The sequence below is a fragment of the Panthera tigris genome, chromosome A2 (genome assembly GCF_018350195.1).
Source record: "Panthera tigris isolate Pti1 chromosome A2, P.tigris_Pti1_mat1.1, whole genome shotgun sequence".
Taxonomy (NCBI): Eukaryota; Metazoa; Chordata; class Mammalia; order Carnivora; family Felidae; genus Panthera; species Panthera tigris.
Window position 1 is genome coordinate 122,413,396 of NC_056661.1, and position 27,071 is coordinate 122,440,466.

The window sequence follows — 27,071 nt, forward strand, 5'->3', positions numbered from 1 at the left end:
GAGCTGGAATTTTTATCCATCAGCTCCTGTCCCCGTTAGTCAAGAGTCACTCTTGGGGGCAGTAACTTCCAGGCATAGCATGTGCATGAGGCCAGAGAAAACCTTCAAACAGAATCATGTGCTTGAGTAGGTAATTGATGTGACGCAGAAGCTGACCACCCAAGTTAAAAGTGACCTCCATGGTGGTCCAAGGGGCTATTGCGGGGAGCACTGACAGCATCTTTTACAGTTCCCAGAACCCACTCTACAGGCCGACCCCTCAACTCCCACAACTCAACCACAATCTCCTCTCTCAGATGTTCTTGGTGTCTATTTTAACTAGATTTTATCTGGATTGAAACAGTGATGGGGTGGGGAGTGGTTTCCCCGTAGTGTGCATTGGGCTAGCCCCCAGCAGTAGTTCAGGAAAGGACAAGACCTAACATGTGTTAAATACCCACTATAGGCCAGATTCTATACATACAAAGACTCAGGGTGATGCTCAAAACAGCCCTATGACATACATAATATCCTCCCAATTCTATATATGTATACATATCCATACACATACACATATACATATGAAAACTGAGACCTGGAGAGACAAGTAACTTACTCCATCTCGAATGGCTAGAAAGTGACAATGCCAACAAGCAAACCAAGTGTGCTTAACTCCAAAACCTCCTGCCTTTTCCTCCTAACACATAAAGAGAAACCAGAGTCTCTTCACCTCTCAGGAAAAACATTTCCCCTAGATCAAGAGACCCCGCTTAAATAATTCCTGAAAACTTCAGAAAGCTCCAGTTCTCCCAGAGCTTAGCATGAAATAAACCTGATTGCCCAGCAAAACATCTTTTACTAATACTGAAATTGTACCTGACCCCTGAACTACATAAACCACTCCTTAATACACATCCACTGAACACAAAGCCCTTTACATATCAGGCTATTTTTGCTGCTTTGAGTTTATATGAGGAGGAACTGCTGTGGAACAGGCCACAGGACAGAAAGCTACATGACCTCCCTCTAGGGGGACATTTCCCAGAAATTCAGCACCTATTAAGTGGAAAGAATCTGGGTGACGTGTGTGTGGAAGTATTTTCACAGGTCCATCATGCAACTTTTAAAACACTATGCCCAACACCTTGGTGGCATTTTAGAAAACTTCAGCGCCCTGGCATAGTCTGTCCCCACTACCTGGAATGCTTTTCCCCTTCCTGGGCAAACAACCACTGAAACTCAGCTCAATGATTACCTTTTCTGGAAAGCCTTTCCTGACCCCCTCCTAATGGAGGTGATCACTCTCCCCTTCCCTTTGTGCACCTACAGTCCCCTCTTTCCATTCCACCTCTAGCTGTCCATAGGGGCTCATTTGTGGTCCCCATCGCTATGGAAAATCCCTTAAGATTCTGCAATCTCCACCTGTAGTAATGTGAGCACCCAATCTGGATCTAGAAGAAAACCTGGGCCAAACCGTCCCACTGAGCATATCACTTCTTCCCCGTCCTTTTCTCACCCCTTTGCTGGCACAGGTTGCCTCTTGCCTGACTCAACTTTCTCCACTAATTAAATGTCACACTTCCAGCAGCAATCACCAAGAGATGCTCTCCAGGCAATTCAGTAGAGGCAAAAATAAGGTCCTTCCCATTTCTTACTACCCTCTTGAGATGTTGATGGTGAGGCTGACTATAACTAATGACAAATAATAGGGTTGCCATGAGGAAGTATTAATGTGGCCCATGGCTCAAGGAGCAGCAATTAGGAGACAAAATGGCTTCCTTGCTTCCCACTCCCACCCCCTCCCCCGTCCACATGTTCCAAAAGCTAATGTATTCATCACACTGTATGACACTTAGGAGATCCCTCCTATCTTTCTGGCCAAGCAGGGAGCTTCTGAAAGGCAGACACAAAGTAAGTGCTTGACAAATGTTAGCTTTATTAATGAATTAATGATAACTATGAACAAAATTTGAAATCTCCCTGCTTCTTTCATTCCAAACTTAAAACTAATTGCTTTGTAAGTTCAGCCACTTTCTGATTAATAAAGGCCACTTTCTCAGTCTCATCCTAAAAATAAAAAAGCTTCCTACTCTGTTGTCACCACTTAATTCAACAAATATCTTTCGAGTCCCTTTGCCCAAGCACTGTGCTTTGTGATAAAAAAATTCAAAGATAACTAAGAGCTCAATTCTCAGAGGAAATGTTATGGACTAAGTGGCAGGTAGCTTAAATTGTTGAAATGGAATTGCTGTGATGGAAAAATGATAAAAAAATAAGTTGATCCAGAGTCTCTTTAAATAGTAGTGATAACTACTGCCATTTATTGAGCACTTACTATATGATTGAAACTATACTGGATGCTTTACATATATTATCTTCGTTAATTTTTACAATTCTAAGAGGTGGTTATTCTTCCCAAATTACAAATGAGCGAATTGAGGCCAAAGACAGTAAGTAGCCACCTAAATTCACACAACTAATAAAGGATTGATTGGGATTAGAGTCCAGGTAAATCTGATTCTGGAGCCCTTGTTTTTATCTACATTATACTTAAGTTTTTTACAGTAAAAAAAAAGGGCACCTCAAGTAGAAAATGTGAATGAAAACAGATTCCTCTTTGTCAAAAATCAGTGTAAAATAATAACAATTCAACCCTTTACCTACCCTTGTGGTGTGATTCAACAGTAAGTACAGCAGAGTGGAAGCCCAGAAACCTCACTTTGAAGCTGGATTTGGGAAAAACACAAAAGCCTGGACTTTAGCAACAAACTGCCTGTTCCACAATGCACTCTGGTGGCCAGTTGGTGTCATTCATGGTTACTTTTAAATTTAAGAATGAGATTGTCAACAACCAAAGATTCAGTCAGGGTCAACCTTGGATAAAGTAGATTAAATCTGGGGCGCCTGGGTGTCTCAGTAGGTTAAGCATCTGACTTCGGCTCAGGTCATGATCTCATGGTCTATGAGTCTGAGCCCTGCGTCGGGCTCTGTGCTGACAGCTTAGAGCCTGGAGCCTGCTTCAGATTCTGTGTCTCCCTCTCTCTGTTCCTCCTCCACTCGCGCTCTGTCTCTCTCTCTCTCAAAAATAAATAAAGATTTAAAAAAAAAAAAGTAGATTAAATCTGTCAAAATGTTTCAATATTTAGCCCTTATTCTGTTTTTGATACTTGGAAACAACCACCTTCAAGTACTTTCCTCTTATTCCCATTAGTCTGACTGCTAGTCTAACACAGGACTTACTTATTAAGTAGTAATCAATTACTAGTTAATTAATTTCAGTAAGAAACATTGAGGAATACAAAAACTTGTGGGTTAAAGTGGAAGGATGAACAGGATATTTGCAACGGGTCTTGGATAGTCACCACATAAAATATTTAGTAAAAACGGAGGAAAATGTAACTTTACAACGGAAAAAGCTGGCAAATATCAAAGCTCAAGATTAACAACATTAGAAATGGAACTAGTCGGGGCGCCTGGGTGGCGCAGTCGGTTAAGCGTCCGACTTCAGCCAGGTCACGATCTCGCGGTCCGTGAGTTCGAGCCCCGCGTCAGGCTCTGGGCTGATGGCTCGGAGCCTGGAGCCTGTTTCCGATTCTGTGTCTCCCTCTCTCTCTGCCCCTCCCCCGTTCATGCTCTGTCTCTCTCTGTCCCAAAAATAAAAAACGTTGAAAAAAAAATTTAAAAAAATAAAAAAAAAAGAAATGGAACTAGTCGACATAATGTGCAATGAGATGCACTCGGAAGGATAGCATTCCTCCTGTGACACACGTCAGAAATGCACACTCTGAGCTTATTCATGAGGAGACAACAAACAAATCCAATTTGAGGAATCTTTTACAATGGCTAGTCTGCAATCTTCAGAAATGTCGGAGTCATAAAAGTTAAGGAAAGACTGAAGAACTGTTAAATTGAAGGAGATTGGAGAACGTGACAACTGAATACAGCACATGATCCAGGCCTAGATCCTTTTGCCATGAACACTGTTACGGCAACTGATGAAAGTTGAGTCGGGTCTGAGTGTTTCTGATTCCTGCAACTTTTCTTCAGTGAGTCTGAATATATATATTTTATAAAATACGATTTTATTTTACAAAATACAGTTTTGTAAAGTGTATATTTACAATGTATATTTTACAAAATACAATTTGAAAAATAAAAAGCCCCCGCATAGGCATCCCTCTTTTGACTTATAATAATTTCACTAACATTCTTCTCACGTTCAATCCTAGAAGATCTCATATTTCCTTTACAATAAGGGCCCCCCCCTTTTTTTTTTTGTAACGTTTATTTATTTTTGAGACAGAGAGTGACAGAGCGTGAACGGGGGAGGGTCACAGAGAGAGGGAGACACAGAATCGGGAGCAGGCTCCAGGCTCTGAGCTGTCAGCACAGAGCCCGACGCGGGGCTCGAACCCACGGACCGTGAGATCATGACCTGAGCCGAAGTCGGACGCTTAACCGACCGAGCCACCCAGGCGCCCCTCCCCTTTTTTTAACTGATAGAAATCTACCACACCTCTGTGGGTGAAGCTGCAGTTTTGTGCCCTGAAATCTAAAGATATGATTAGAACTTGTGTAATCAACAAATCAACGCTCAAGAATGAAATTGAGACCACCTGGATGGGAAGTGACCCCCAAACCTATGGATAAATTCCTCCTTGGTCCAAAGTCCAACATTTGAGGCAGCAGACGAATCATTGCCTACCAAGGCTTGGCACTAACAATGTAAACTAGAACTCCACCAGTACTCCATAGCACACAGGGAACTTAGCTGCCTTGCAGTTTAAATTCAGCAAAAACTGTTCTCTCCACTAACACAACCACTAACATATACAGATTCTCTATCATCAGATCCTTGCTTTAGTCACACCTGCTTTAAAAGCTGTATCTGCACCAATCTACACTCTAAGGTGTGGGGATAAGCTTAGGAACCCCCCAGGTTTACACCAATGGGTTGACAAGGCATAAAGAAATACAAATTCATGAAATGCTCACACCTGAGTTTGGGTAAACCAGATTGGCACCCTAAGGATAGGCGGTGCAAAGGCACCCCAAAATAGTGAAGGGGTGCAGAGCCCCCAGCATAGAGAGAGGCAAAGACCTAAAATAGGAACAGGCGCAAAGGTACCCAATACATAGGTGTATGAAATAAACAAGATTAGATGTTCAGGGTGGAAGCACCCCCAATTTAGTACTGTAGCAGAAAAGCTGTTTTCACAGAATAGGGCCAGGTTAGGTAAATTGGTGAATTGGACTTTGTACCGCTGTGCTGGAGGCAAAGCAGCCCAGAGCAGAGATGGTTAACCAAAGAAAAGGTGCCTTATTCACCCTGAGGTCATTTCCCCATCTGTCTCATCCCCTAGGCTAGCTAAGATAAACAGAGGTGCTGCCTCATATCTGCTGTAAACAACCTTCCTCCCAACTGCCCGGTGCCTGGATTTTGTTTTGTATTAACCCAAACCCCTAACCCCAAATATCTTCAAGACCCCCTTTCCCTCACGTTCACAAGTTAATGTTCACAGATTCATTGTCTCTTTGTGCACGTCCATCGCCATGTTTGTAAGCCTTCTGATCCTAATAAAAATGGGGCAAGGACCCTTATTCGGGGCTCTTTCTGTTCCCAGACATTAGCCATCTCTCGCTTTTCATCTTGCATTTCGCTCTCTTGCTAGACAAGAGAGAACTTTAGAGTCTACGACACTAAGGCTGTGGGTCTCAAGCTTTGATGAGGATTAGAATTAGCTGGGGAATTGGGGAACTCCATAAAACTACACAGGCCCAAGGCCCTATCCCACTTCAATAAGCCTGGACCTCTGTGTTCTTTACTGGCTCTCCAAGTGATTCTGATAGCAGTTTTCAAACCAAAACTTGAGAAAAACTTACACAAGTCACCAATACCAACATAGCTTCTGCCTTTGCTGCCCTCATTTTTGCTGAGGCCTCACCATCACTTTAGGGCCCAGCACGTGCAGCCCTGCCTCCAGAGAGGAAACAACACCTGTGTAAAAACAGCCATTCACCAGCAACCTGCCAAAGTGAAAATCCTATATGGCCAACACCTAACACGAGAACATTTCAGCTTCAAACCAACCATTCTACTCTACTGGAATACTCACGGTATTTTCTTCCCCAATTTTATTGTCTAGACACAGTGCTCCTCACCCATGCATCAAACATGAGGGAATTTTAAAGGGCCCAATAAATAGTATCTCTATTGTAGAACAGTGGTTCTTAACTATGGATGATTATTTTGCTCTCAGATGACAACTGGCACCATCTGGAGCCATTTTTGTCACAACTGGGGAAAGGGAAGAAGAGGAAGGATGCTACTGGGATCTAGTGAATAGAGCCAGGGATGCTGCTAAAGATCCTACAATACACAGGACAGCCCCTACAACTAAGAGTTACCCAAAAATGTCGAGACCCTTATTTAGGGTAGTACCCATGCTAAACGAATTGCAGCATTAAGACAAAAACAGCAGCAGATGGGAGGCCTACCATCATCTTTATTACTGTTAAGACTAGATTAAGAGGTATCATTTACCCGTAGGCTAGTGAACTTCCTGTCACTGAACCCCAGAAATAGACTCATCTACCTTGCCGACTAAGTAATTGTATGCCTCTCAAAGTGAGGTCAGGCTTCTCTAAAACCCCTAGCATGTTGGAACTAAGAACATGTGCTCCTTGAAGGCTAATTCTTAGGGGGAAAAAAATGAAGAGTGGAGTATGACCACCCATTTCCCATAGGATAGTGAATAAAAGGGTGAAAAGGAGGCACTATTACATTTGACCCCCCTCCAAAGAGAAAAAATAACAGGAGAAAAGCATTCCCCAACAAGGGTCAGAAGTGGCGAGGTGGGGCAACAGACTCCTAGTAGCTCCTGAGAACCAACTGCTAAATCAAGTTTGCAAGCTTGTGGTTAAACCCTTGGCAGCTTGAAATCAGCCACAGTAGGAGTATTTATACCGGGGGAGGGTGGGGGAGGCACAAAGCAGTGCTTTGTTTTCGAAAATAAATTTGGATTGAAAAATAAAGAGGGCACCTGCCTGGTTCAGTCAGTGGAGCATGCAACTCTTGATCTCGGGGTTGTGAGTTCGAGCCCCACTTTGGGTGTAAGGATTACTTAAAAATAAAATGTTAAAAAGAAATTTTTTAAGAAAAAAAAAAGAAACGTGGATCCTTTTTTGTTGTGGAAACACTAAAATTGAAGATGGATGCAAGATTTAAATGAAACAAAAATAACAAAACTATATCTAATCATAGCAAAGAAGGTCTTTCTAATCCATGTGTACCGATGATAAAAATCATAAAGGATGAGATCAACACATGACTACATAAAAATACATTTACGCCAAAAAAAAAAGTACCAAAAATAGACAAATTATAAGCCGGGGAAATTACCTGCAAAATACATGACTAAGAGTAAACTCTTTAACAATTCTTACAAATTAGTAAGAAAAAGACAAGCATCTCAATGGCAAAAGCCTCAGAAGTAATTCACAAAATACAAAGGAGTTCAAAATTAATAATGAAAACTTTAAACATACTAGGTTTTGCCCATCACAGTGGCAAAGCGAGATAGTAGAGCATAGCCAACATTGGTAAGTACGTAGAGTACTACGGAAAAAAATACCATGAAAAACTGCTGGCAAAGTGTAGGATGGTACAAACTTTTTGTTGGCAACACTATAAACTTTGACCTCACATTATGAATTTCTTCTAAGAAAAATAAAAATGTAGGGGCACCTGGGTGGCTCAGTCAGTTGGGCCTCCGACTTCGGCTTGGGTCATGATCTCACAGCTCATGATTTTGAGCCCTGCTTCGGGCTCTGTGCTCATGGCTTGGAGCCTGGAGCCTGCTGTGTCTCCCTCTCTCTCTGCCCCTCCCTCACTCACTCTCTGTCTCTCTCTCAAAAACAAACACTGACATTTTTTTTAAAAAATAGAAAAGAAAAATATATATAGACTACTATGGGCAATAATAAAAATCAGCTAAATTATGGTAAATCATTTAATGAAATACAGTGCAAACATTAATGTTACTGAAATGACATGGAAAGATGTGCACCACTTAAATTTTTTAAAGAAGTCTTAAATGGGGCTACAGAATGGTGTATTCAGGATGAGCACGTTTTTGTAAAAATAATGTGTATGAGAGTGTACTGAGAAAGTCTAAGAAGGTATACAGCAAAGTGTAATGAATATTTTCCTTTTTCCTTATCTCCATTTCTACAATGTGCATATGTTACCTGTATATTTTGTTTTTTATTATTGAAGTATAGTTGATATACAATAGTTATACTAGTTTCAGGTGTACAACATAATGGTTCAACAATTCTAAACATTACACTATGCTCACCACTATAAGTGACTACACCATCTGTCATCATGTTATTATAATATTATTGACAATATTCTCTATGCTGTTACTTTCCACCTCCGTAACTTATTTGTTTTATAACTAGAAGTTTGCTTGTTTTGGGGGGGTGTGGGGGGTTGTTTTGTGTTTTTTTGAGAGTGAGCGCATGCATGAGGGGCAGAGAGAGGGAGCAAGAGAGAGAATCCCAAACAGGCTCCACCCTATCAGAGCAGAGCCCGACGCAGGGCTCAAACTCAGGAACTATGAGATCATGACTTGAGCTGAAATCAAGAGTCAGACCCTTAACCGACTGAGCCACCCAGGTGCCTGCCCCAGTTTGTTTTTAACAGGAGTTAATGGCACTTAAGTTCGATAGAAAAATCATTTCAAAGCATCAAGAGTTTAAATTGAATTCTGTAAGTAATCATTTCAGGTTTTTCAAACACAACTGTTCAAAATCAAAGTGTGTCATTTTGCTCGGAACAATTTTTGAGAATCAAATGGTCACGTACCTGAGTAAGAAAATGGACATAAAATGACAGGAAAGCAAGTGACAAAATAACTACAATACTTGTTACACTGGCTATTGCAGTACAAAAAATAAAATGACAATTAACCAAAAACATTTTTATTTTCATCTTCAAAGAACAAACTGTTCTTCTTTTTCCAAGATAATAATGATTAACTTACAAAAATGGGCATTTACAATGCATCTTCAAAACATTTCCCTTCAACGGGAAACTTAGATTTACAGAATCCAAACATTAAAAGGTTAAAAAAAAAAATTCTATTTTGTTGTCATTATAAAACTAAACAGAGTTAAGTCAAGGAAATCCATTCATACTTCAGGTCCTTCTCCTCCAGGAACCAGCTGCATAGAAGGAAGAAGAGTTTATTAATAACACCACCACCTGCACCATCTAAAAACCCTTCCTCATCAATCCAAGCCACTTGCGCCTCTCTGCACCTCCCTCACATTCCCATTTTCTCCGGGTCATCACTTCTGTTTACAGTTCCCAACATCATCAATTAATACTCAGAGTCTAAACAATGATTCTTGGCAAACTAAAAGATTAAATAGCCCAAGCAAACTAACTTTTAAGCCTAAAGTCATCTCCAGCAGCTCAGCTTTAGAGCCTTGATCACGAGAGCATCTCCTTCCCAACTTAAGCGCCACCGAGACATGAACATCTCACCAAGCAAGGTAATCTGTAATCCTTGCCCCACAAAAATGCGCTAACATCTAAATAAAACAGCTTTACTGTGTCTTACCATTGTTATATTATTTCCATTTAACAAAATCTGATCTAATTTAGTGATCCTTCTTCCTTCTGGTGTGATTTCACTAAATGAAGAGATAAAATAGAGTCAGGATAAACAATGATAATCAAAGCCAACATTCTGACCCCTAAAAAGGTTTTTCCTGTATATAAATGAATGTGAGGTCAAGCAATTACATAAGTAGTTTTAAGAGGCAATGGTTATTGACTGAATGATGTACATTCTTCCCCAAAGGCAACACAGTGAACTGACTGGCTTAAGATCCACACTCACTGGGACTGACCTTCATAAAAGCTGAAACTTGCCAAAGAGATCAAATATGAAATGAAATATTTACTGGCCTCACTTTTTTTACTATTACTTACCACTAATCCCTATCTGTTAAACAAATCTTTAATCAATTCAATTTTGAAAGCAGTTACTAGTCATGATCTTTGTAACTAATATAATGGAACAAGCATTTACGTTTTATGCTATACATAGTTAAATGCTCTTATAACCAGTACCTTGATTTGCTTGAGCCCAAAGATTCCTGGCAGTTTTGAATATTTTTTACTTTATTTTTTTTTTTAATTTTTTTTTAACGTTTATTTATTTTTGAGACAGAGAGAGACAGAGCATGAACGGGGGAGGGTCAGATAGAGGGAGACACAGAATCTGAAACAGGCTCCAGGCTCTGAGCTGTCAGCACAGAGCCCGACGCGGGGCTCGAACTCACGGACCATGAGATCATGACCTGAGCCGAAGTCAGCCGCTTAACTGACTGAGCCACCCAGGCGCCCCGAATATTTTTTACTTTAAAGCTCTGTCTCCATTAACTTCCTAACAATTCATTAATAATTACATTATGGTTATAACTGTGTTCCAATTTTACTAGCATCCAATTTTATCAGTAGATAAAATTTCTACCTTCAAGGTATTCCTAACAGGCAATGTTTTCCCACAAATCATTTTAAACTCATTAATACTAAAATTACTTTAAAGAAAGATTTCCCCCAATTCTTTAATTTTTAACACTACTCACAACTCAGTGACATCCTCCAGTACCATATCTGGAATTCGGTGTTAAGAAAATAAATATACCAGGTTGAATTTACTCTGGCTTCTGCCTTTATTCAGTTTTAGTTACAATGTTTAACACAATAGCTCAAATGCAAAATACATGTCAGTGGTAGGAACTTTACCTTCTTTCAGTATATGCACCTCTTAAAACACTATCACAAGTTCCCTGAGAATAAATTTTTATTATAATAATCAGTAAGAATTGACTGTTGATATTCTTACTTCTGTTCTTAAATACTGAAGAAAAACCCACACCACCACCACCTTTTAAAAGGATACTGACAAAGTCATCAAATCCCAAAAGTGTGCCAACAATCTCTTTATCACTCTTCATCACAATGTGAATTCTTGATCCTATACATTTGTCCACAAGTTCTTTATTTAAAAAAAAAAGAAAAGAAAGAAGAAAGAAAAAAAGAGGGGGTAGAGAAAAAAAAGATTATTTCACCATTACTTCAACAAATATTTAACTGTCTACTGGCACTTGTTCCTTGCATGCGGTGAAAAATAAACCGGGAAAAGTATTCATTCAAAAATTGTACATCTTATACTACATAGCTCTGTTGCATAATCAACAGAAAATTTTTCTGTATTCACTACTTACCTCTCCTTTGTTGAAATTTATCACAGTCGTGGTTTTATGTTATTGTAGGTTGTTTGATTAACCTATGAACCTCCTCCCCCTCAGAGTCTAAACCCCGTTTTCGCATGTCTATTTCCCCAATGGGCAATGCCTGACATATACTAAGTATTCAAAGAGAGTCTGTCGAAAGAAGAAATGAAAACTTTTAAATCATGGCCACCTCGGATAACTCAAATGAACCCTTTAGCTACAAAATACTGGAAGAGAGAAGCACAACTGTCTTTACCAGAGATTTCTTCCTGTCATTATTTCTGTGCTCTGAACGCGGTTGAGTTTAGCTGACTTAGCATTACTTGGCATGATGTTTATTTACTTGTCCAGTGTTCTATCTCTTCCAGTGCTATGTGCTATTTGAAACCAATGGATGTGATTTAAATTTGCCGAATAGTGCCCGAATAGTGCCATTGCGTCTAGTGCACACAGGCTCAGTGACAAAACTAGTTTCCAGATCTCCCTTTTAGGCTCATTCCAGACGCCAGTGCTTCTCTCAAGAACTAGCCAGACTAACTGCAGGGTCTAATCCGGAGCCTAAATACCAAGTTGAGGAGTGGGTAGGCTACCCATGACTGTAGAGGCGAGCCCACAACAAAGAAGGCCGAGGACACATTCACTAACTGTGGACCTTTTTGGGTGACGGTTTCGTTGGGGAATCACAAATTCCCGCCTCAAAAACTCCTACCACGCTTAAAAGGCATGAGCGGTTGGGGAAAGCAGAGACTTGGGAGCTTAGAAACCAGCCCCGGAAAAGTAAATCAGTTGTTCCGACACAATTCCCTAACACCCGGCTAAGGGCTACTTCGGCTGCAGACCCTCGGCCCCCAAAGCTTAGCTTGAGCTCTCCGAGTCCCCCTCCATACAGGACAACGATTACCTAGAGGAAGCAGCTGCGACGGGTTAGTAGTAGCGTTCGCCGCCATGGCTACGCCGGAAGTGGCCTGCGCGCATCGACGTTAGGACGGCGAGTTTGAAAGAGCGCGCTTCCGCTCTCACCCCCAACCCGCGCAGTCCGGCCAGGCTCTACCAATCTGAGGCCGAACATGCGATCCAGCCAGTCCACGCGAGTCGAGCCCAGTCAGTTCTTTCCGCGGTCCTGAAATCTCGGGAAGTATTTCTGTCCAAGGGACGTGGTGCGGCCTCAGCAGATATCTGCATTCCCCAGGCAGTTTCCGACAGACTTTAAAGGTACTGCCTTGTGAATAAATTCTTCCTGAACCTGAAAGGTTTTGCAAATTAGGAAAACCTTTGAGTCGTCTTATTTTATCCTATAAAGTTGCATCTCATCTCAAGTCAGGATCTTTTGTCGGACCAAATCAATTCGTTTTTCCCGCCACCAATTCACTGTGTTACAATTTTTGTAAAAACTGTTTTCTAAAGAATCAACCGCTTTTAAAAGTCCAGTGAATTGAAAACCCACAACCAGCATTTATTTTTAACTTTTCTAGGGTGGAAATTTAAAATACGTTTTTTTCTTTCTGCTACTTTATTTGATTTATAGGAGTCTAATTTATTTTAGACTTTGTATTCACTTTCAACAGATACTTACTGTTTTGTCTAACAAGCAACCACCAGATGTCACTCTTTGTTAAGGCCATCACACCTAGAAAACCTTAATGCTTTTTAACTTGTTTTGAAAAAAAATTTTTTTTTTACATTTATTTATTTTTGAGAGAGCGCAAGCGGAGGAGGGGCAGAGAGAGAAGGAGACAAAGAGTCTAAAGCAGGCTCCAGGCTCTGAGCAAGCATTCAGCACAGAGCGGGATGCAGGGCTCGAATCCGCTAATGGTGAGATCATGACCTGAACCTAAGTCAGACACTTAACCTCCTAAGCCACCCAGGCACCCCTGCACTTGTTTTGAAAAGAATAGAAAGCAGACAAATTCTCTGCCTTAAGTCTGTTTTGTTTGTGTCCCAGGAACTTAAAGCCAAGGAGTCTAAACAGGAGAGAGCAGAAAGAACATCACTCATTTATACAACAGATAGTTGTGATGCACCCATCATTAATAGTGTGCATTAGTTACACACTAGTTGGCATTTCGCTGAGTATAAAATTTACAAAACAGAATTACAAGGTCTTCCCTTGTAGGAACTTAAGGATGAATGGGGGAGGAAGATTACTAACAAACATTATGTACAAGACACAAGAAATTTAATACAAATTAAATTATAGCAATATAATATAAAAAATATATAAAGCAAATCCTAGAGAACTAGAGATCCTTGGTATGGTTTAAGGCAAATATCAACAAGAAGGGTTCAGAAGCAGATGGGTCCTTCAGTTCAAAGCTTCCTAGGGTTCAGCCTAGGGTTCTGCTCTCTCTGTCTCTCAAATAAAATGCAAAAAATGTATATATATTTTTAACTCATTGGTTCTGAAATTACATGACTTTGGTTCAAATCCTTTCCCTACCACAATTCCTTCTAGTTAATTTGACCTTCAGCAAGTTATTTAACATAAGTGTCAATTTACCCACTGGAAAAAAATGAGGATGATAGTATCTACTTTAGGATTGTTGTGAAGATTAAATGAAATGATCCATGAGAAGTGACCAGCTGAGGACACAGTGCTTATTCATTAAATGTGAGCTATTATTGCTTATCTTTATTTCCTAATACTTATTAACATGATGGGTGGCTTAGAGTGAGTGCTACAAACGCTAGCATTGCTGGCTGGCTTCACATATATCTTGTTTTTATAACCAGACATAGACAATGGGGGGGGGGGGGGCAGAGGAAGAGGGATAGAGAATCTCAAGCAGGCTCTATGCTGTCAGCACAGCCGCACTTGGGGCTCGATCCCACAAACCATGAGATCATGACCTGAGCTGAAATCTAGAGTTCAACACTTAACAGACAAACCACCCAGGTGCCCCTTAAATTTCTTTTTAAATTTATTTTGATGCACTGTGCCTACCACAGTTCCAGGTACACTGTAGGGTCTAATGAATGTTCTTTAAATTGATTCCGTTTATTCATCCCCATCAATATCCTCCTTAACCTTCATAGGATTCTAAAGACAAAGTAATGCCAAATTTGTTTGTGACACCCTTTTCCTTCCCAGGTTTTCTTTTCTATTTCTATCCTTGTTTTGTTTTCACGATATCATAATGAGAATAGGGACCAAATTCAAGACATTGTCCCTATGTGATAAAGTTTACAATTCAGGAAAAATATGCTTTGAGAAAGTCAATACTTTAAGTTTCCATTAGCAATCTTCAATACTATTGATAAAGAATAAAGTCTCTTTATACTCTGAAAAAGGAAATATGGTTCATTTACACAGTAGAGTTAATGGGGATTGCTTTAGAGTGGTTTTATTTTATCATGTTCTCTCTTGAGGCAAGAGGCAAAAAGAAACAGCAGTCCAATTCCAGATGGAGAGTTCATTTTTAATTAACTTAAAAATATGTCATAGCTCTGTGTCTCCAGGGTTTTTCTCCCCTTAGCCCTTACTTACAGAGCTAACATAAAATAGAATCTATAATTCATCATAAAATATATATAACCAAAAGAGGCTCTTCAACTTACTATATGTTCAGAAAAACTTTTCTAATTTTTCTCCTCTAGATAAATGTTATCATAAAAATACAAACAAAAGTTTCCTTTCAGAATAATGTTCAGAAAGTATTGTTATCTCAGATTACTCACAATCTTGATACTATTCTTCCAAAATTTTAAAATAAGAGAAATTTCTGTTTTTTTTTCTCAATAGATATTTGTCCTTAAAAACAGTATCTTGTTAGTGAATTCATTCTATATTAATACCACTTATTCAAAAACCAATATAAAGGGCCCCTGGGTGGCTCAGTTGGTTAAGCATTCAACTCTTGATTTCAGCTCAGGACATGATCTTAAGGTCATGATCTCATGGTTGTGAGAACAAGCCCCACATCTGGCTCTGTGATGGAAGTGGAACCTGCTTAAGATTCTCTCACTCCCTCTCCTTCTGCCCCTCCCCTGTTTGTGTGAGCTACTGCTCTCTCATTCTTAAAAAAAAAAAAACAACAAAACCCCACACACAATGTAAAAGTTATTCTAAATTTTTTTAATGTTTTTGTTTTGGTTTTGTTTTGTTGGGGAGACAGACAGAGTGCAAGCAGGGGAGGGGCAAAGAGAGAGGGAGATACAGAATCCGAAGCAGGCTCCAGGCTCGGAGCTATCAACACAGAACCTGATGTGGGGCTCAAACTCTGGAACTGTGAAATCATGACCTGATCCGAAGTTGACGCTCAACTAACTGAGCACCTAGGCACCCCTAAAAATTATTATTCTAGACGGACCAGTCTGTATATTTAGAGTTGGAAAAAAATTCTGCAAATTCCCTTGCTCATTTTCTCCCGAATTTCCCAGTAACATACTTTTTAAACATTTAAGCAACAAAATAGTTATGAATAGATGATGTAATCTTAGTTGGACCGTCTAGGATGCAAAGTGATATTTATAAAGCTGTTACTGGGTCTCCTGCACGATGAATTAAACAATTGGTGTTCACTGCAGGTGTAAAGTGTTTTGGTTTTTTTTTAAATTTTTTAAAAAAATATTTTTTATTTATTTTTGAGACAGAGAAAGACAGAGCATGAACAGGGGAGGGGCAGAGAGAGAGACACACAGAATCTGAAGCAGGCTCCAGGCTCTGAGCTGTCAGCACAGAGCCCGACGCAGGGCTCGAACTCACAGACAGTGAAATCATGACCGAGCTGAAGTCGGATGTTTAACTGAGCCACCAACGTGCCCCAGGTGTAAAGTTTTAAGATGCCCTGCCCTTCAATCTTTTTAAAAAGTTTGTTCAATTGGGGACACCTGGGTGGTTCAGTCGGTTAAGTGTCTGACTTGGGCTCAGGTCATGATCTCAAAGTTGGCTACAGCTCAGAGCCTGGGGCCTGCTTTAGATTGTTTCTCTCTCTCTCTCTCTCTCTCTCTATCTCTTACCCTGCCCCTCCCCCACTCATGCTCTGTCTCTCTCAAAAATAAATAAATGTTTTAAAAAAATAAAAAAGATTGTTCGAGTTTAATTTTGGCTATGCCAATTGTGGAAAATAGAGACAGATGAAAGAAAACAGTAATATATTCTGCATACAAGGAATAATATAGTTTTACACATAGTTCTGAACCAACACCAAGAATATTGCAATATAATAAAGAAATGAAAACTTTCTATAGTATTTTTTTTTTTAATGTTTATTTACTTCTGAGAGACAGAGACTGAGCACCAACAGGGGAGGAGCAGAGAGAGAGGAAGACACAGAATCCGAAACAGGCTCCAGGCTCCTGAGCTGTCAGCACAGAGCCCGATGCGGGCCCGAACCCACAGACCGTGAGATCATGACCTGAGCCGAAGCCGGAGGCTCAACCGACTGAGCCACCCAGGCGCCCCTCTATAGTATTTTTATTAGCATTAAAACACTTGTACTGAATCATAGAAAAATAACTTAATTACAGGAAGCCTACTGTTTTTCTCAGCTTTACTTCAATTAGAATGCAAGTTCTTAAATTACAAGGTCAGGAGTGTAAAATATCAATTGCCAACGTTGTCTAAACTAAGGATATGCACGAATAATGATAAACTTCACAGCCAATTATTGCAGTAATCTCGAATTCTATTTGAAGTAGGCCCCTACCTATCCTTTAGTTTTTAAAAATAAAATTTAAGTAGTACAATACAGTCAGTAAGGAAATTAAGAATCCTGGTGACAATAGATGATATATATTTTGTACTGACCAGAGTACTAAACCCAGAAAAAGACAGAATGAAAATATGTATTTTTTAAAATATCGGTACTGGAATAATCATTTACAGGTCTCCCTATAAACTTCCTTTATTGTCGAGGATCTCTTACTTCAGGCTTTAAAAGGCTTCCAAACTCCCATACATAATAAAGAGGAAAAAATATATAACGAAACAAAAGAAAAACCCTGGGTGAGCAAGTAATTTAAAGGTAAAATGCACAGGTATAGAGTCCCACTAATATGCCTCCCTGTTATCCCAGAGAGGGAAGGAAATGAACGAAGGAATTGGATAATGGAGAGAAAACAAAAAAAAAGATAGTAAAAAAGGAGGAAAGCCAAGGAAAGAGGGAAAGGGCGGAGACTTTAAGGAGAAGGAGAGAGGGCAAAGGAGGAGAAAGTGGGTTAAGATCAAACGCAAGCAGTAGGGGATAGAAGAGCCGGATAACCCCGCAAGCCCCACCCCCAACCTCGGCCCCACCCCCACCCCCCACCAGGCCCCGCCCCATCAGGTTCCCTCAGGGTCCTGCCCCGCCCTGCCTCGCCGGCGGCGGCGGCCGCGTCAGGTGACAGCCCGGAAGCAGCGGAAGCGGATGAGGGAAGCGCGGCCCCGGCCCTGGGGGGCGGCGCGCAGCTGCAGGAGCTTCGGCCTCCTCCAGGCCACTGCGCGGCCCTCATGCGGCGCCCCTGCTGACACCTGAAGTCCGCCGCTCGCCGTCCTCCTCGGGACCGCGGGGTCGCCTGGCCCGCCGCCCTTGGCGGTTGAAGTCGTCGTCTTGCGGGCCCGCGGCGGCCGCCCATGGAGAAGTCCGGGCGGGGAGGCGATGGCGCCCCCCGGGGGCCTGTACTGCACATCGTGGTGGTTGGCTTTCATCACAAGAAGGGCTGCCAGGTGAGGAAGGGGCCTGAATCCGCTCCCCCCCCCCCCCGCCCCTCCCGCGGTTCGTGCGGTCGCGCTCAGCCGGCGCCCACTTCCCTCAGCCCGCCTCCGTGCTGCCTTAAGCGCGCTCGGCCCATCTGATCTTGATACCATTCCTGCTCTGGCACTTGTCCCACGTGAAGCCCATCCCCCACACTCCCTATTTCTCCTGCCCTGAAAATTGTGTTTTGAGCAGTCGAGGAGCTACGTGTTGGTATGTTGGGGTGGTAGGTGTTTAGGTTCTTTGGAAGAGTGGGAGGAAGGAATCGAAGGTCAACCCCACTCGGTTCCTCATTCATTTCTGCCTCCATTGACTTTCTGGATATACACCCATTATGGGAGGCTTTAGAAAAATTCAGCACTTGGACTGCGTCTTCAAGGTAATGAACTCGGTGGGCTTCCACGCAAATGCCTCGGGTTGTTTGAAGCAGGCGGCGGCGTGGGAAAATCCACTTCTTTGTTTATCTGTGGAAGCCCTAGAATCCGTCGTGTTTGGGTGGTGTATTGACTCCTCCCCCGCTTCCCATTGGGCCTTGCTTTTGCTATTTGATCTTGTCCAAATCTTGCCTTTTGGTGAGAGATTGACCTTTCTAGTTCAGTTGCAGTAAGAGAAAGTGTATTTATCTAGCAAAGAAATGTGCAAATATAAAATTATTTTTAAGCTTCTTCACTGAAATAGTGAATAGGAACAATGGAACGTTTGCAGTATATGTTTTGGAGTCAAGGGAACAAAATAGAAGCAGAATTATTTAATGAGCCCAAATACTGGAAGGCAATGATGTCATAATGTGCTAGTGAACAGGAAATTGAAATGCTTGAAGTATTAAAACTACTGACTGCTACTCCTAGGTAACATAGCATTTCGTTTCTTGGGTTTCACAGAAAATGTAACATTTTGAAAGACTTACTGGCAAAATTTAAATTTGTTAGAGGATGATGAAAGTGGAGTGAAAAGATGGTTGTGTTTGTATGTGTTCTAACGACTGCTTGACTTGAAGGTATTCTTTATTTCTCAGGGAAAAGCATAGAAAGATACCGACGAGGATGTGGCCTTATTTAGTGTGGTGTTAAAAAAAAGTCCAGGCAGCAGCAGAAGTTTTGTTTTTTGTTTTTTTTTTTAATGTGGCTGTGTATTTACAAGTAAGAGGATGGATATTTGAGATTGTACCATGGCATGCAAACAGTGTTCTTTGGACTTTTAATGCTTTTTCAAATTTTAATTCCAGTTTGACATAGTGTTATATTAGTTTCAGATGTATAATACAATGATTCAACAATTCTCTACTCAGTGCTCATCACTATAGGTATAATCTTAATCCCCTTCACCTGTTTCACCCGTCCCCTCCCACCTACCTCTGGTAACCACCAGTTTCCTATAGTTAAGAGACTTTTTTTAAAAAGGTTTGTGTCTTTTATACCTTGCTCATTTGTTTCTTAAAGATTTTTTTTTATTTATTTAAAAAAAATTTTTTTTAACATATATTATTGAGAGACAGGGCATGAGCATGGGAGGGGCAGAGAGAGGTGGAGACACAGAATCCAAAGCAGGTTCCAGGCTCTGAGCTGTCAGCACAGAGCCCGATGCGGGGCTCAAACTCACAAACTGTGAGATCATGACCTGAGCTTAAGTTGGATGCTTAACCGACTGAGACACCCAGGTACCCCAAGCCAAACTGAATGGGACTTTTAAAAATAAAAAGGAAATATTGGTAGGAGAAAGAATAGAATCTTTTAATTTTTTGCTGTCCTATAAATTCAAGATTAATTATGTTTTATGCCAGTTTTATTGTCAAAAGTAATATCAGTTGTATTCCCAGAAAGGAAAAATTATTTATTTTAGGAAACAAATGTAATGCTGTTTAGAAATTGAAGGAAACTGGACAACAGATTATGACATGAAGGAGGCACTTTGGGCTGAAGTGGCACACTAGGTGCCTTGGCATTTCACTGGATTTGTTAGGCTTTTGGTTGTAGCATTAAGGTAGTGGCAGCTGGTTTTGTTAAATAAACACTGTGCTGGAAATCAGGAGACCTGGATGACATCCTGGCCTCACAGCTTCATGACCTCCAGCAATTCCAAATCACTTAATTTTTCTGTAACATTTTTTCCTCTACCAGATTTCTTCATGAGAATTTTAGACCTGGCAAGGGTCCCTGGAGATCATTCTACTCCCGTCTCCCTTAAGTTTACTGAAACCCGGAAAGGTTAAGCAACTTAAGAATACTTAGCAGGGCACCTGGGTGGTTCAGTTTGTTAAGCATCTGATGGCTTCAGCTCAGGTCATGATTTCACGGTTTATGAGTTTGAGCCCCGAGTTAGTCTGGCTCTCTCTCGTTAGCACAGAGCCTGCTTGGGATCCTCTGTCCCCCTCTCTCTCTGCCCCTCCCCACTCATGTGCTGGCACGCGCTCTCTCTCTCTCTCTCTCTCTCTCTCAAAAATAAACATTTAAAAAAAGTTTAGTATGATATCAGAAAACCCAGAGCTGGACAATAGTTAATGCAATAAAAACATTCAGAAAAACTATTGCAATAGAGGAAAACAGACCTCGGTATAGAACTGGACTCAACTCTGAATACATCAAGGAAAAGCAGACGTTTATAGCCAGGGAGCAGAGTGGGGGCGGGGGAGTCAATGGATGGAAAATTACTACATCAAGAGTAAAGGGGGGGGAGGGTTTCTGGCTTAACCCAGCTGACAGGATTCTTGCTAAAATTAGACAATGCAGAGAAGAACAAGGAAGCCCAAAAGTCAGGCCCTAGTTGAAAAGAGAGTTCTGAGGAGACGAACGAAATTTTGATTGAGAGACTGTTAGCACTAACATTGAAACCCAGATGTCCCTAGTCTTTGTTATCAACCATACATTTTTTTAATGTTTATTTTATTTTTTAATTTTTTTTAATCTTTTTATTTATTTTTGAAGGAGAGAGAGACCGAGCATGATCAGGGGAGGAGCAGAGAGAGAGAGGGAGACACAGAATTTGAAGCAGGCTCCAGGCTCTGAGCTGTGAGCAGAGAACCCGATGTAGGGCTCGAACCCACGAACCATGGGATCATGACCTGAGCCAAAGTCGGACGCTTAACCGACTGAGCCACCCAGGCGCCCCATTTTAACGTTTATTTTTGAAGAGAGAGTGTATACAAGCTGGGGAGGGGCAGAGAGAGAGTCCAGAACGGGCTCTGAGCTGTTGGCGTGGAGCCCAACTTGGGGCCCCAACCAAAGAATGGTAAAATCATGACCCAAGCTTAACCAACTCAGCCACCCAGGAGCCCCAGTCATACCTCTTTTTTAAGAGCACTTTTAGGTTGTCGGCTCTTAGTCGCAAGGGAAACTACACACCTTGTTTTTTATTTATCTTTTAATCTACATGATGTTTCACAGAGACCAGGGCAATTTTTTTTTCTTTTCTTTTCTTTTTTTTTTTTTTTTTTTGAGAGAAAAAGTGCGAGCTGGGGAGGGGAAGAGAGGGGAAAGCGAGAATCCCAAGCAGGCAGGCTCCGCACTGTCAGCGCAGAGCCCAATTTGGGGCCCGACCCACAAATTACTAGATCATGACCTGAGCTGAAGTCCCACGCTTAACCAACTGAGCCACCCAGGTGCCCCAGACTAGGGCAATTATTTTCAAATAAATGTACTTGTTTAGTAGTGTCTGTTGTCTGGGTTGCTGATAGAATGGAAGAAAATGCAAGGGATTCTGCCACAGTGCATTCAAAGATGAGAAACCTAGTATAGGTTCTTTTCTATTTTTTAAGTTTTTTATTTTAATTCCAATGTAATTAACATACAATACAATATTCAATACAAATATAGCACGATATAGTGAAATCCCATCACCTATTTCACACCCCCATACACCTCTGCTCTAGTAAGCATCAGTTCCCTATAGTTAAGAGTCTGTTTCTTGGTTTCTTTTTTCCCCTTTGTTTTGATTCTTAAATTCCGTATGAGTGAAATCATATGGTATTTGTCTTTCTCAATCTTCTTTCTCCTAGCATTATACTCTCTACCTCCATCCATGTTTGCAAATGGCAAGATTTTGTTCGTTTTTATGGCTGAATAATATCAACTATATACATACCACATATTCTTTATTCATTCATCTATCCATGCTACTTACATAATTTGGCTATTGTAAATAATGTTGCAGTAAACATAGGTGTGCATATATCCTTTCAAATTAGTGTTTTTGTATTTTTGGAGTAAATACCCAGTAATGTGATTACTGGATTGTGTGGTAGTTCTATTTTTAATTTTTTGAGGAAGTTCCATACTGTTTTCCCCATAGTGTTTTCCACAGTGGCTGAACCAGTTTGCATTCCCAATGGATTCTTTTCTTACTGCTGACTAAAAGCAGCTTTTAAAAATTACACTTACCTCTCATAACAGAAAATGAAGACCTTGTTTGGTTTTGCAAATCAAACAAGAATTTGCTATTTTTAAAGGTGCCTCCGTCGCTTAATTGTTGACTCTTGATTTCAGCTCAGGTCATGATCTCACTGTTGGTGAGTTTGAGCCCTACATTGGGCTCTCCACTGTGAGTGCAGAGGGATGCTTTCTCTCTCTCAAAATAAATAAACTTTTATTTATTTATTTATTTTTTATTTTTTTATTTTTTTAACATTTATTTATTTTTTTTGAGACAGAGACAGAGCATGAACAGGGGAGGGGCAGAGAGAGAGGGAGACACAGAATCCGAAACAGGCTCCAGACTCCGAGCTGTCAGCACAGAGCCCGACTTGGGGCTCGAACTCACGGACCGTGAGATCATGACCTGAGCCGAAGTCGGACGCTCAACCGACCAAGCCACCCAGGCGCCCCTTAAACTTTTTTTTTTTTTTTAAAAAAGACTGCTATATTTAGTCAAAATCAAAATGCACAGTGAGCAAAATGATTTTTAGATATTTATGTAGAGTATTTTCTAACTCTTGCAAGAGTCAAACATTTAATTTTAGTAGAACTTTTACTATTTCTCAGAAAAATTTTGGCTTACTGTTAATCTTTTGTTAATTTTCTGTTATTTCTCTGATGAAGGTTGGTTAGATAGATGACATTATGATTTCTGGACTCGAGAGAGTTATGGTTGGATAAGTGGATAATCCCAAAAACCTTCATTGGAAACCCTCTGTGGTGTTAGCCAGGTTGGATGTAGGGCATGCTAACACAGCCAGTGCACTCACACAACAGCACAAATGAATGAAAAATTTTCTCCCACTAAGTTGGTTGATAAAATTGACAGGTTAATTCTGTCAAAAACAATGAAACTTGTCAGAGATGTAATTTGCCCAATGGATGTGTAATAGTATTGGAAAAGATAGGAAAATAGTTTGTTCAACTATATATTTTTTTCATTTTTGGCTGCCCTATTTTTTTTGTCTTAGTTTTTATAAAATTTCAAGAAGAATGTTGGTTTTGCCAAATTCTTGAGAGGAATATTATAAAAAAGTGTACTAAAATTTCCAGTATGTTATATTAGTTCTTAAGAGTGTTCCTCACTTCCACAAATCAGTGTCTTTTTATTTATTTTTTATCTTTTTTACATGTCCAATTCTTTTTTTTAAGTTTATTTTTTTTGGTAATCTCTACACCCAACGTGGGGCTCAAACTCACAAACCTGGGATCAAGAGTCGCATGCTCTTCTGACTAAGTCAGCCAGGTGCTTCTCAGTGTCTTTTTAGATGTCTTACAACTCTGCTTTCTTAAGCAGAGTTTAAAAATCCAGTTGTTTTGGAAAGTGAGTTTGTTAACATGCGTTAATTCTTAAGAATGTTTTAGAGACTGCTGTTTCTTTAATCAGCATATTGAGTGTTTCAGAGACTAATTATGTAAGATTTCCCCCAGGATGGATTAATCAGCCACTGTATTCCAGGTGTAAAGGATTAAAAGTGCATGGCTCATTGAATTGTGATTCTGACTTCAGATTATTTTAGGCTGTGTGAGGGTACTTTGTTAAACTGCTCTTCCAAGTATTCAAAATTCTGCTGGTCTTGTTGATTACTTCTTTCTATTATGCATAGTGAAAATTCCCATGTTTGGTTGTCATTTGTAATTTGTATTTTACTTATTTATTTTTTAAGTTTATTTATTTTGAAGAGAGAGAGAGAAAGAGCAGGCTCTGCACCTCCAGCACGGAGTCCAACTCCGGGCTTGAACTCAGGAACCTCGAGGTTATGACCTGAGGACTTAATCAACTGATCCACCCAGGCGCCCCATGTAGTTTGTAATTTTTAGATTGCAGTGAGTTAAAGTAAAACTTTGTGTAAAAGTCACGCCTTTCAGCAGTCATCTGGGTTAATTAGCATGATGACTTTACGTGGGAGGATATACTAAATCTTTGTAAACTCTTCTGTTACAAAGGTGTTCTGTACTGCTATGATAGAGGAATCAGGTAGTTTCACATGAACCACCAGGTTAAAGCCATCTTTTATTTTTTTAATTTCTTTTATTTTTTTTTAACTTACATCCAAGTTAGTTAGCATATAGTGCCACAATGATTTCAGGAGTAGATTCCTTAATGCCCCTTACCCATTTAGCCCATCCCCCCCTCCCACAACCCCTCCAGTAGCCCTCTGTTTGTTCTCCATATTTAAGAGTCTCTTAGGTTTTGCCTCCCTCCCTGCTTTTATATCATTTTTGCTTCCCTTTCTTGTGTTCATCTGTTCTGTCTTAAAGTCCTCATATGAACGCAGTCATATGATATTTAGTCTTTCTCTGACTAACTCCGCTTAGCATAATACCCTCTAGTTCCATCCACGTAGTTGCAAATGGCAAGGTTTCATTCTTTATGATTGCCAAGTAATACCCCTGTGTGTGTGTGTGTGTGTGTGTGTGTGTGTGTGCATGCATACCACATCTTCTTTATCCATTCATCCATCGATGCACATTTGGGCTTTTTCCATACTTTGGCTATTGTTGATAGGGCTACTATAAACATTGGGGTGCATGTGTCCCTTCGAAACAGCATCCCTGTATCCCTTGGATAAATACCTAGTAGTGCAGTTGCTGGATCATAAGGTAGTTCTATTTTTAATTTTTTGAGGAACCTCCATACGGTTCTCCAGAGTGGCTGCACCAGCTTGCATGCCCGCCAGCAGTGCAAAAGAGATCCTCTTTCTCTGCAAACTCGCCAACATCTGTTGTTGCCTGAGTTATTAATGTTAGCCATTCTGACAGGGGTGAGGTGGTATCTCATTGTGGTTTTGATTTGTATTTCCCTGGTGATGTTGAGCATTTTTTCATGTGTCGGTTGGCCCTCTGGATGTCATCTTTGGGGAAGTGCCTATTCATGTCTCTTGCACATTTCTTCACTGGATTATTTGTTTTTGGGGTATTGAGTTTAGTAAGTTTTTATAGATTTTGGATACTAACACTTTATCTGATATGTCATTTGCAAACACCTTCTCCCATCCTGTCGGTTGCCTTTTAGTTTTGCTGATTGTTTCCTTCACTGTGCAGAAGCTTTTTATTTTGATGAGGTCTCAATAGTTCATTTTTGCTTTTGTTTCCCTTGCCTCTGGAGACGTGTTGAGTAAGAAGTTACTGCGGCCAAGATCAAAGAGGTTTTTGCCTGCTTTCTTCTCGAGGGTTTTGATGGCTTCCTGTCTTACATTTATGTCTTTCATCCATTTTGTGTTTATTTTTGCATATGGTGTAAGAAAGTAGTCCAGATTCATTCTTCTGCATGTCGCTGTCCAGTTTTCCCAGCACCACTTGCTGAAGAGACTGTTTTTATTCCATTGAATATTCTTTCCTGCTTTGTCAAAGATGAGTTGGCCATATGTTTGTGGGTCCATTTCTGGGTTCTCTATTCTGTTCCATTGATCTGAGTGTCTGTTTTTGTGCCATAAAGCCATCTTCTAACACAGCTGTGTTGAGGGTCCCCAAACTAGACATAGAAGATGGTCATTCATCTTGTTTCCTACATTTTTGCACCTTTGAAGCCTTCAGGTGTATCTTAAATGAAAAACTCCTTCATTTAAATTAAGATGAAACTTTAATTTTATCACTTGATCATTTTTTTCACTTTGATTTGTGTAATGAATTCTGTAGGTTAACAGGTTAGTTTCTAGTGATGGATTATTCTAGTTTATTGATATAGTTAACATTAGGTCACTTTAAGTGAAAGTACTACCATGACATTTAAAGTAGTTTTGAAATATTTATCCATGTCAACTCTTTTCCTGAAAAATTTTTTAAAGTTTATTTATTTAGTTTGAGGCAGAGAGTGAGAGTGTGAGCACCCTGCCAGAGGGGCAGAGAGAGGGAGAGAAAGAGAGAAAATCCCAAGCAGGCTCTGCAGCACTGTCAGCTCGAGGCCTGAATTCACCAACCATGAGATCATGACCTGAGCCAAAATCAAGAGTTGGACACTTAACTGACTGAGCCATCCAGGTGCACCCTGAAATTTTTTTAAATTTCGCATTTAGCAAAAGACTCTTCTTCCTTAAAACCTCACGTGCAATACCTGGGGGAAATTATAAGAGGACAAAAACTCTGTGATGTAATTTATGGACACCTGGTTTACTTATTATAGATTATGTGTTCTCTAGACTTTTGTCCTTATTTGTGGCTGTAAATACGTAAACTATCAGATAAGCATGGTTTTTAGTGAAACAAGCGAATATCAAACTTTTTGGTTCTTTCATAAATAGACTGGACTTTTTTTTAACACTGAAAGTAATAAAGAATCATTATTTTCCAAGGTGACCTCATAAAAAGCTGCAGTTATTACTTGATTTTTTACTACTGCTTTAATAGAATTTATAGTTTTGTATACATAGCTAACAGTTTTAAGTTCTTGAATAAACTGGTTTTACCAGGCTATACTACTTTAAAAAGTAGAATTATGAAAGAACTAGAACTCATGTTTACGCTAGTTCCAAGGTAAATAAAGTAAATGAAGCACTGAAGAGAAAAAGGATATTTTCCTCTTGGTCCATGTGGGCTGATCATGGGGAAATCTCCAGTAGTAGCAGAATGTTGCATTGCAAAATCAGGGCTGGGCTGAGGAAATAGGTGAGGTTGATTTATGTTAGGGTGGTAGTGTTAAGCCCTGACCCATTCAGGTTTTGGTGACACACGGCTGCCTGACAAGCATGTAGTTTTGGCA

At 40.3% G+C, this 27,071-nt stretch overlaps 2 protein-coding genes across 8 annotated transcripts in view; one reads left to right on the forward strand and one right to left on the reverse strand.

The window, feature by feature from the left end:
• Positions 1–8,951: 8,951 nt before the first annotated feature.
• On the reverse strand, positions 8,952–12,301 carry LSM5 (LSM5 homolog, U6 small nuclear RNA and mRNA degradation associated). The gene is made up of 5 exons (XM_007090529.3): positions 12,197–12,301; positions 10,962–11,057; positions 10,645–10,672; positions 9,612–9,684; positions 8,952–9,210 (listed from the first exon to the last, which is right to left on the reverse strand). Exons 1-5 carry the CDS (start codon positions 12,240–12,242, stop codon positions 9,178–9,180), a joined length of 276 nt encoding a protein of 91 aa, XP_007090591.1. The 5' UTR covers positions 12,243–12,301; the 3' UTR covers positions 8,952–9,177.
• A 5,292-nt stretch (positions 12,302–17,593) lies between these two features.
• AVL9 (AVL9 cell migration associated) overlaps positions 17,594–27,071 on the forward strand; it is a 76,938-nt gene continuing 67,460 nt past the window's right edge. For 5 of the 7 annotated variants that reach the window (XR_006211895.1, XR_006211896.1, XR_006211897.1 and 2 more), the window contains exon 1: positions 17,595–17,938. Coding sequence is in view for 1 of the 7 variants with exons in the window: in XM_042969468.1 (XP_042825402.1) it covers positions 17,846–17,938 (93 nt within the window). In the remaining 6 variants the exon portion in view is untranslated. Of the gene's footprint in view, positions 17,939–27,071 lie in introns of all 7 variants that reach the window. The other 2 variants (XR_006211904.1, XR_006211902.1) reach the window with 1 other exon arrangement.